At 48.4% G+C, this 10000-nt stretch overlaps 1 protein-coding gene across 1 annotated transcript in view; it reads left to right on the forward strand.

Moving 5' to 3' along the window:
* Positions 1 to 10000, forward strand: part of iqgap3 (IQ motif containing GTPase activating protein 3) — a 21430-nt gene that overhangs the window by 2591 nt on the left and 8839 nt on the right. The window contains 23 exon segments of the mRNA XM_054621514.1: positions 170 to 251; positions 447 to 610; positions 761 to 848; positions 1093 to 1256; positions 1550 to 1710; positions 1959 to 2074; positions 2167 to 2330; positions 2481 to 2571; positions 2754 to 2921; positions 2996 to 3138; positions 3433 to 3603; positions 3867 to 3950; positions 4706 to 4777; positions 4893 to 4962; positions 5067 to 5275; positions 6985 to 7137; positions 7272 to 7435; positions 7522 to 7746; positions 8236 to 8376; positions 9060 to 9144; positions 9386 to 9618; positions 9709 to 9841; positions 9948 to 10000. The exon segment at positions 9948 to 10000 is cut by the window's right edge and continues 50 nt beyond it. Coding sequence (XP_054477489.1) covers positions 170 to 251; positions 447 to 610; positions 761 to 848; positions 1093 to 1256; positions 1550 to 1710; positions 1959 to 2074; positions 2167 to 2330; positions 2481 to 2571; positions 2754 to 2921; positions 2996 to 3138; positions 3433 to 3603; positions 3867 to 3950; positions 4706 to 4777; positions 4893 to 4962; positions 5067 to 5275; positions 6985 to 7137; positions 7272 to 7435; positions 7522 to 7746; positions 8236 to 8376; positions 9060 to 9144; positions 9386 to 9618; positions 9709 to 9841; positions 9948 to 10000 — 3134 coding nt within the window.

Genomic DNA, 10000 nt, shown 5'->3' on the forward strand with positions numbered 1-10000 from the left:
TCACTGCTGTTAAGTGTGTGTGTGTGTGTGTGTGTGTGTGTGTGTGTGTGTGTGTGTGTGTGTGTGTGTGTGTGTGTGTGTGTGTGTGTGTGTGTGTGTGTGTGTGTGTGTGTGTGTGTGTGTGTGTGTGTGTTGTGTGTGTGTGTGTGTGTGTGTGTGTGTGTTTCAGTGTGGAGGTCAAGAAGAGAAAGATATCTACGAGGAGTTTCTGACTCGGAGAGAAATCCAGAACAACGTCGACGTCGTCAACGGTGAGTTCCAGAACTTCAGACAAACTCAACGATCAGCTGAATATAGAGAAACACTTTAAATGTGACAGCGTTTGTAAATAAATGTCATATATACATGTATATATAAAATCAGTGTCTCAGTTTGCTTTTTACTAATTCATATTAATAACACTGATGATGTCGATGATATTGATATACTGATGCTCTGTCTCTCAGTCCGGTCTGCGGTGGAGCAGGTGGATGAAGCTTTGGACTCTGCAGATGAACTCGCTCTGCTCTCCGCTCTGCAGCTGCCGTGTTTGGCCCTCAGGGGCCTCCGTATGGACAACGGGCCCTGGTACCTGGACCAGCTGTCAGCAGACCGCCAGCAGAATGCCCTGGTACTCATACAAAAACTAGTACACACACAGAAGTACACAGTTTATTTAGTGTAGTTTCTAGTGTCATAAGTAACATAACCTGATTACTTCACCTTAACACCAAATATGCAGATTCAGTAACACTCTGTGACCTCTGACCTTTGACCCCAGGAGGAGGGCTGTGTGGATCCTCTGGAGCCTGAAGAGCTGCAGGAAAGTGTGACCATCGCCAACCAGGAAGCTCAGAGCGCCAGAACCAGTAAGTACTGGTTCTGACCCAGTCCAGACTGGACCAACACATCCTCAGGTCCCCACTGAATACATGTAACGGTGTGTGTGTGTGTGTGTGTGTGTGTGTGTGTGTGTGTGTGTGTGTGTGTGTGTGTGTGTGTGTGTGTGTGTGTGTGTGTGTGTGTGTGTGTGTGTGTGTGTGTGTGTGTGTGTGTGTGTGTGTGTGTGTGTGTGTGTGTGTGTGTGTGTGTGTGTGTGTCTCTCTCACTCAGTGAATGCCGCGGTGCAGAGTATAAACGCCTCGCTGCGTCTCAGTGACCCCCGGCGCACCGTCAGCTGTCTGATGACCTCTGACCTCCAGCTCCCTGAAGTGTTCCCATTTGCTGCGACTCTTTATCACAGAGAGCTTCAGCTGCTGCAGAGACAGGCGGCCGAGGTACACCTGAGACACACCTGAGACACACCTGAGACACTGAGCCCTCAGTTTATTTATACACATCCACCAGCTGATCCTGGACCAGAGACTCTTAGACACCAAAGACTGAATACAGGTCTGGTTCTTCAGGTCCTCTTAAGGTTGTCTAAAGGCTGCCACCTGCTGTTGAATCACAGTAACACGTGTCATCAGTCTTCAGTTAATCAATACATATCAATCTGATCAGTGTGAATCAATATAATAAATAACATTAATGCAGTTTAATGCGTGTGTTTCCCGTCTGTCTCCACCAGGGGGAGCTGCAGCAGGAGGAGCTGTTCGTCGCCGTGGAGATGCTGTCGGCCGTCGCTCTCATCAATCAGGACGTGGAGGAGGGACATCTGCAGCAGTTCAGCTCCTCATTGGTCAGTCCGTCTGCAGGACTCTCTGACGTGGACCTCACCCTGATGGACAGGTACGACTCCTTCTACCTGATCCTCTACGATCCTGATCCTCTACGATCCTGATCCTCTACGATCCTGATCCTCCTCAGAGCTGATTCTGATCAAACGTATCAGACTGTTCAGGTGTTCTTCATACAGTGACCACTGAGTGTTTCTATTAAAATAACTAAAATCTAAACAGGTAGTTGTGTAACAGGAACTTAAAGGTCTCAGTTGATGATGATGATGATGATGATGATGATGATGATGTCATCCTCAGATACTTTGAGCGTCTGGTTGCTCTGAAGCAGCAGGTGAGCAGAGATCTGCTGACCTGGAATCAGCTGCAGGAAGGAATCAACTCTGTCAACAACTCAGTGCAGGACGAACACCAACGTAAGCAAAACACACCTTCAGTGATACGACCTCTGACCCCGGTGTGTGACCTCTGACCCCGGTGTGTAACCTCTGTGACCTCTGACCTTCAGAGCTGCTGTCTGTCGGTCTGGTTAACGAGGCAGTGGTCAGAGGAGACTCTCAGAAGCTGCTGTCTGCTCTGCTGCTGCCCTCCTGTGTTGTGGAGGAGGTTCTACCTGCCAACACCTGCAGATACCTGACCCTGCTGACCAGAGCCAGGCAACACAAAGCTCAGGTAACCAATCACAGCTAAGCAGAGAATCAAACCAACACCACAGGAATCAGAATCAGAACTCTGATCTTTAACATTCAGTTGATCTGAATGAATCTGAGTATTTTTAGTTTTTTTAATCTGAAGTCGTGTGTCCTCTTTCTGACCAATCAGGTGAGCAGAGACCCAGGAGCTGAGCTGTGGTTGGCTGATATCCAGGAGGCCGTGAGGAGAGCCAATCAGCAGAGTCAGAGAACTCTGAAGCGTGAGTCACATGAGTTATTGATCACAGCTTCACCTGATTTATTTACTTTATCTGATTTAACTTCTTTTTTCTGCTCCAGTTAACAATCTTAAAATATTCAGATATTGTGCTGCTCCAGACATAAATGTGTGTTATTAATATTAATAATAACATTAAGTGTGTGTGTGTGTGTGTGTTGTCAGTGTGTCTGTCAGTAGCTGCAGTGAATCAGGCCGTGAAGGAGAACAAAGTGAATCAGACTCTCCGTGTTCTGAGTTTACCTGAAGTTCAGCTGAACGGAGTCGTTCCTTCCTGCGCTGCAGAATATCAGAGAGAGCTGTTCAGTCTGATCACCGACAGGACGCTCTCAGGTACCGCTGACAGCTTCATCATCAGCTTCATCATCAGCTTCATCATCAGCTTCATCATGTCTGTTTGTTTTCAGGAGACAACAGGAGTCCGTGGGTTCAAATCCGGCTGGACGACGGCTCGTTTTACTACCTACACCTGAACAGACTGGAGGGCACCTGGGAGAAACCCAAAGGCTTCTTCAACAACAGTGTGTTCCTAGACCGACACCAGATACAGGTGAGACACACACCTGAGGGCCAGAGAGACACACACCTGAGGGCCAGAGAGACACACACCTGAGGGCCAGAGAGAGAGACACCTGAGGGCCAGAGAGAGAGACACCTGAGGGCCAGAGAGAGAGAGAGACACACCTGAGGGCCAGAGAGAGAGAGAGACACCTGAGGGCCAGAGAGAGAGACACCTGAGGGCCAGAGAGAGAGACACTTGAGGGCCAGAGGTCTGGGCCGGGGTCTACTACAGGTACAATCCCACCTGCCATGTGATATGTGATGTCATGTGACCCCCTTACAGGAAGTAGTCAGCAGTGTTTCCAACTCGCACAGTCGCAGCGCTCTGTGGAGGAGCAGAGAAGCCCTCGTCACTCGTCTGCAGGCGCTCAGTCGAGGGTTCCTGCTCAGACAGAAGCTGGAGGCTCGACGACATTACCTGACCAGCCAGACACCTGCTGCCATCACCGTCCAGGTGAGTCCATGAGTCCATCACCGTCCAGAGGAACTGAGGTCATATTTATATATGATGTCACCGGCTCTAAAGATATTTAGGTAGTTATTACTTACCGGTTTATACTGGTTTATACTTACTGGTTTATACTGGTTTATACTTACTGGTTTATACTGGTTTATACTTACTGGTTTATACCTACTGTTTTGTACTGGTTTATACCTACTGTTTTATACTGGTTTATACTTACTGGTTTACTAACTGGTCTCTGTCTCTGCGTTCAGTCTCACTGGAGGAGGTTCGTCCAGCAGGGGGCGTACAGACGCCGGCTGCAGTTTCTCTACATGAACTGGAGAGCCGTTGTCAAGGTAACGCCCAACTCATCATGACTCAAACTACAGGTGATGTTTTTTTCTGTTTGAAGCCTTCAAGGTCTCTTAAAGAAATCTGTCTGAGCAGAAGACCAACAAAGACCGTCATGGAAACAGATACATAAAAAGAATTCAGAGTGAATCATCACAGTGACCTCTGAAGGTCGTCTGTACCGATCAGAAGTTTATCTGTTATTTGTGAGGTTATACTTTTACTTTGTTATAGTCATTAATAGTGTTTATTTTATATAAAAACACACAATTCAAATAAGGAAATAAAATATTGTATTTTTATGGATTAAAACAGATCTAGTCATAATCTTAGAGCTAGTGTTAGGAAGTTAAACATCATAATTCATCTCTAATATCTGTTTTATATTAATGTGAAAACAACTCCTTCAAACTACTGGATTTATTCTAGTTCATCACCAACACTACATTTTACAGATTACATGTGAACACATCATGATAACGTTATAATTTACCTTCAACCTATACTCATTTTCACTGAACAGAGCCTGAACGCATCATAATGTAATTGAACTGTTCTCCTCCTGTTAGCCGACATGAAGGCTTAATATCAAGGTCATTCTTTAATTATTGTTGAGTATAATAAATGTATATAATGTGTAACAAACAGCGGATATTTAAATAAATCAAATATCCCAGTTATCTTTCTGGTGTGGTGCGTTCGGTTCCCAGTTAAACACAGAGGCTTCTGTCGTCGTTATAACGTGTGTTTGTATTAACAGATCCAGTCGTTTGTGAAGATGTGGTCTGCGAGGAGAAAATATCGAGCTCGACTGAGTTTCTTCAGACGTCATGTGAGTCGTCCTGATTTCTCAGATTCAGACGTAACAGATCTGGGAACAGTTTGTGTATCACCTCAGTGTGTTCTGATGATAGTCCACGGTCTGAGGGTGCAGTATCTGTCCACAGGTGGGCGCCGTCATAAAGATCCAGGCCTTCTTCAGAGCCAACAGAGCCAGAGACGAGTACAGGATGCTGGGTAAGTGTACTAACGAGGGAATGCTAACGAGGAGCTACCTGTGATTGGTCAGACTGTTGGAAGACCTGTGAGCATTATTAAGACCGTCCTCTCACCCGTCTCAGTGCACTCGGCCACGCCCCCTCTGTCTGTGGTCAGGAAGTTTGTTCACCTGCTCGACATGGGTGACGCTGACATCAGAGAGGAGGCGGAGCAACTGCGTCTGAGGGAGGAGGTGGTGAGGAGTATCCGCTTCAACCGACAGCTGGAGGCCGACCTGGACCTGATGGACCTGAAGATCGGTCTGCTGGTCCGCAACAGAGCTACACTGCAGGTAACACACTGCACACTGCAGTAACACACTACACACTGCAGTAACACACTACACACTGCAGGTAACACACTGCAGTAACACACTACACACTGCAGTAACACACTACACACTGCAGGTAACACACTGCACACTGCAGGTAACACACTACACACTGCAGGTAACACACTACACACTGCAGGTAACACACTACACACTGCAGTAACACACTACACACTGCAGTAACACACTACACACTGCAGGTAACACACTGCACACTGCAGGTAACACACTACACACTGCAGTAACACACTACACACTGCAGGTAACACACTACACACTGCAGTAACACACTACACACTGCAGTAACACACTACACACACTGCAGTAACACACTGCACACTGCAGTAACACACTACACACTGCAGTAACACACTACACACTGCAGTGTGTTACTGCAGGTAACACACTGCACACTGCAGTAACACACTGCAGTAACACACTACACACTGCAGTAACACACTGCACACTGCAGTAACACACTACACACTGCAGTAACACACTACACACTGCAGTAACACACTGCAGGTAACACACTGCAGTAACACACTGCAGGTAACACACTGCAGTAACACACTGCACACACTGCAGGTAACACACTACACACTGCAGTAACACACTGCAGGTAACACACTGCAGTAACACACTACACACTGCAGGTAACACACTACACACTGCAGGTAACACACTACACACTGCAGGTAACACACTGCACACTGCAGTAACACACTACACACTGCAGGTAACACACTGCAGTAACACACTACACACTGCAGGTAACACACTACACACTGCAGGTAACACACTGCACACTGCAGGTAACACACTACACACTGCAGTAACACACTACACACTGCAGGTAACACACTACACACTGCAGTAACACACTACACACTGCAGTAACACACTACACACACTGCAGTAACACACTGCACACTGCAGTAACACACTACACACTGCAGTAACACACTACACACTGCAGTGTGTTACTGCAGGTAACACACTGCACACTGCAGTAACACACTGCAGTAACACACTACACACTGCAGTAACACACTGCACACTGCAGTAACACACTACACACTGCAGTAACACACTACACACTGCAGTAACACACTGCAGGTAACACACTGCAGTAACACACTGCAGTAGCACACTGCAGTAACACACTGCAGGTAACACACTGCAGGTAACACACTACACACTGCAGTAACACACTGCAGGTAACACACTGCAGTAACACACTACACACTGCAGGTAACACACTACACACTGCAGGTAACACACTACACACTGCAGGTAACACACTGCACACTGCAGTAACACACTACACACTGCAGGTAACACACTGCAGTAACACACTACACACTGCAGGTAACACACTACACACTGCAGGTAACACACTACACACTGCAGGTAACACACTGCACACTGCAGTAACACACTACACACTGCAGGTAACACACTACACACTGCAGGTAACACACTGCACACTGCAGGTAGCACACAGCAGGTAACACTGCAGGTAATACACTGCAGGTAACACACTGCACACTGCAGTAACACACTGCAGGTAACACACTACACACTGCAGGTAACACACTACACACTGCAGGTAACACACTGTTGTGTTTGTGTCATCGTTAGTGTTAACGAGGCTCTCTCTTTAACAGGAAGTGGTGTCTCACTGTAAGAAGCTGACGAAGAAGAACAAGGAGCAGCTGTCAGACATGATGGACCTGGAGAGAAGTAAAGGACTGAAGGCTCTGAGCAGAGAGAGGAGGGAGAGACTGGAGGCCTACCAGCACCTGTTCTACCTGCTGCAGGTGAGACACACACACACACACACACACACACACACACACACACACACACACACACACACACACACACACACACACACACACACACACACACCTCTGTTCTACCTGCACATATTAACGGTGTGTGGGTGTTTCAGACCCAGCCTCTGTACCTGGCTCAGCTGATCTTCCTGATGCCTCAGAGTCGCTCCACCTCCTTCATGGAGATGTTGGTGTTCAGTCTGTTTAACTACGGCTCCGACTGCAGAGAGGCCTTCCTGCTGCTGCAGCTGTTCACTGAAGCGCTGCGCTACGAGATCAGGTGATGCACACACACACCACACATTAACACACACACTGTGAGTCCCTGTGACCGTGTTCTGACGTCTACCTGTGTGATGGTGTCAGACTGAAGGTGGAGCAGCCTCAGGAGGTGGTCACAGGAAACCCCACCGTCATCAAGATGTTGGTGAACTTTTACCGCAACGCTCGCGGTCAGAATGCCCTGCGGGAGTCTCTGGGTCCGGCTCTGCAGGACGTCCTGCTGGACCGGACTCTCAGCATCAGGACCGACCCAGTGGACGTCTACAAGACCTGGATCAACCAGACGGAGACCCAGACCGGACACAAGAGGTCTGAAGAGACACTGGTTCACCTGCAGGACTGTAGATCTCTGTTTATGAAAAGCTGCATGAGTATTGTCGTCATGGATACTGAATGTTATGCAGCCGATTCATGATGGTTTGAGGAACACGTGTTAAATGTTTCCTCACCTGACTCACCTGTTTACCTGACTCCCCTGTTTACCTGACTCCCCTGTTTACCTGACTCACCTGTTTACCTGACTCACCTGTTTACCTGACTCCCCTGTTTACCTGACTCCCCTGTTTACCTGACTCACCTGTTTACCTGACTCACCTGTTTACCTGACTCCCCTGTTTACCTGACTCACCTGTTTACCTGACTCACCTGTTTACCTGACTCCCCTGTTTACCTGACTCACCTGTTTACCTGACTCCCCTGTTTACCCGACTCACCTGTTTACCTGACTCACCTGTTTACCTGACTCACCTGTTTACCTGACTCACCTGTTTACCTGACTCACCTGTTTGTGACCTGCAGCTCTCTGCCCTACGAGGTCTCACCTGCAGACGCTCTGAGTCACCCTGAAGTCCAGAGACGCATCGACATCGCCATCATCAACCTGAAGAACCTGACGGACCGAGTCCTCAAAGCCATCACCTCCAACCTCCACAAACTACCGTAGGTCTCCACCCGTTAACCTCCACAAACTACCGTAGGTCTCCACCCGTTAACCTCCACAAACTACCGTAGGTCTCCACCCGTTAACCTCCACAAACTACCGTAGGTCTCCACCCGTTAACCTCCACAAACTACCGTAGGTCTCCACCCGTTAACCTCCACAAACTACCGTAGGTCTCCACCCGTTAACCTCCACAAACTACCGTAGGTCTCCACCCGTTAACCTCCACAAACTACCGTAGGTCTCCACCCGTTAACCTCCACAAACTACCGTAGGTCTCCACCCGTTAACCTCCACAAACTACCATAAGTCTCCACCCGTTAACCTCCACAAACTACCGTAGGTCTCCACCCGTTAACCTCCACAAACTACCGTAGGTCTCCACCCGTTAACCTCCACAAACTACAGTAGGTCTCCACCCGTTAACCTCCACAAACTACAGTAGGTCTCCACCCGTTAACCTCCACAAACTACCATAAGTCTCCACCCGTTAACCTCCACAAACTACCGTAGGTCTCCACCCGTTCACCTCCACAAACTGCCTTGAATCTCCACCCGTTAACCTCCACAAACTACCGTAGGTCTCCACCCGTTCACCTCCACAAACTGCCTTGAATCTCCACCCGTTCTTCTCCACAGCCATCATCACATTGACCTTGTGTGTTGTGTTTGTTTGTTGTAGTTATGGATTACGTTACACAGCGAAGGTTCTCAGAGACGCTCTGAAGGCAAAGTTCCCTGAAGCCAGCGAGGACGAACTCTACAAGGTACGATCCAGGAACTAGACTGAGCCTCAACCAGTCGGCCCCATTTAACCACCAATCAACAACCAGTGTTGTGTGATATGGATTATACTTTATTTCTCAAAAACAAACGGCTCGTTCACATTAAAAGCAAATGTGGCACAAATCAAAAAATGTTTGCTCTCATGTGACATAAATATGTAATAAATAATTGATGTTTCCACTCTGTGTTCACGACGTTTTCTCACGGCCTCCTCTCCCTCAGATTGTCGGTAACCTGGTCTACTATCGCTACATGAACCCGGCCATCGTGGCCCCGGACGGTTTCGACGTGGTGGATCGGTCCGCCGGCTCGTCCCTGCAGCCGGAGCAGCGTCACATCCTGGGCTCCATCGCCCGGATGCTGCAGCACGGCGCCGCCAACAAACACTTCCACGGGGACGGATACCACGTCAGAGCGCTGAACCAGTACATCAGCCAGACCCACTACAAGTTCAGGTCAGAGTCCTAGCGCGACCTTTAACCTCTGAGCTCTGGATTTACAACCAAAGACTTTATTAACTGAAGTCACTGTTTTGTGTTTGGCAGGAAGTTCCTTTTGTGTGTTTGTGACGTTCCTGAACCAGAAGACCGGTTCAACATGGACGAGTACTCTGAGCTGCTCATCGTCAACAAACCCGTCGTCTACATCTCCGTCAGCGAGCTGCTCAACACTCACCAGGTCTGTATGGAGTCTGGACCTGGTCTGAGTCTACACCTGGACCTGGATCATACAGGGAACACCACGTCTGCATTCTCACTGTTTGTGTCTGTGTGTGTTTGTTCAGTTGTTGCTGGAGCACCAGGAGGTTTTGTGTCCGGACCCTTCAGACCCTCTCAG

The sequence above is a fragment of the Anoplopoma fimbria genome, chromosome 20, assembly GCF_027596085.1.
Source record: "Anoplopoma fimbria isolate UVic2021 breed Golden Eagle Sablefish chromosome 20, Afim_UVic_2022, whole genome shotgun sequence".
Taxonomy (NCBI): Eukaryota; Metazoa; Chordata; class Actinopteri; order Perciformes; family Anoplopomatidae; genus Anoplopoma; species Anoplopoma fimbria.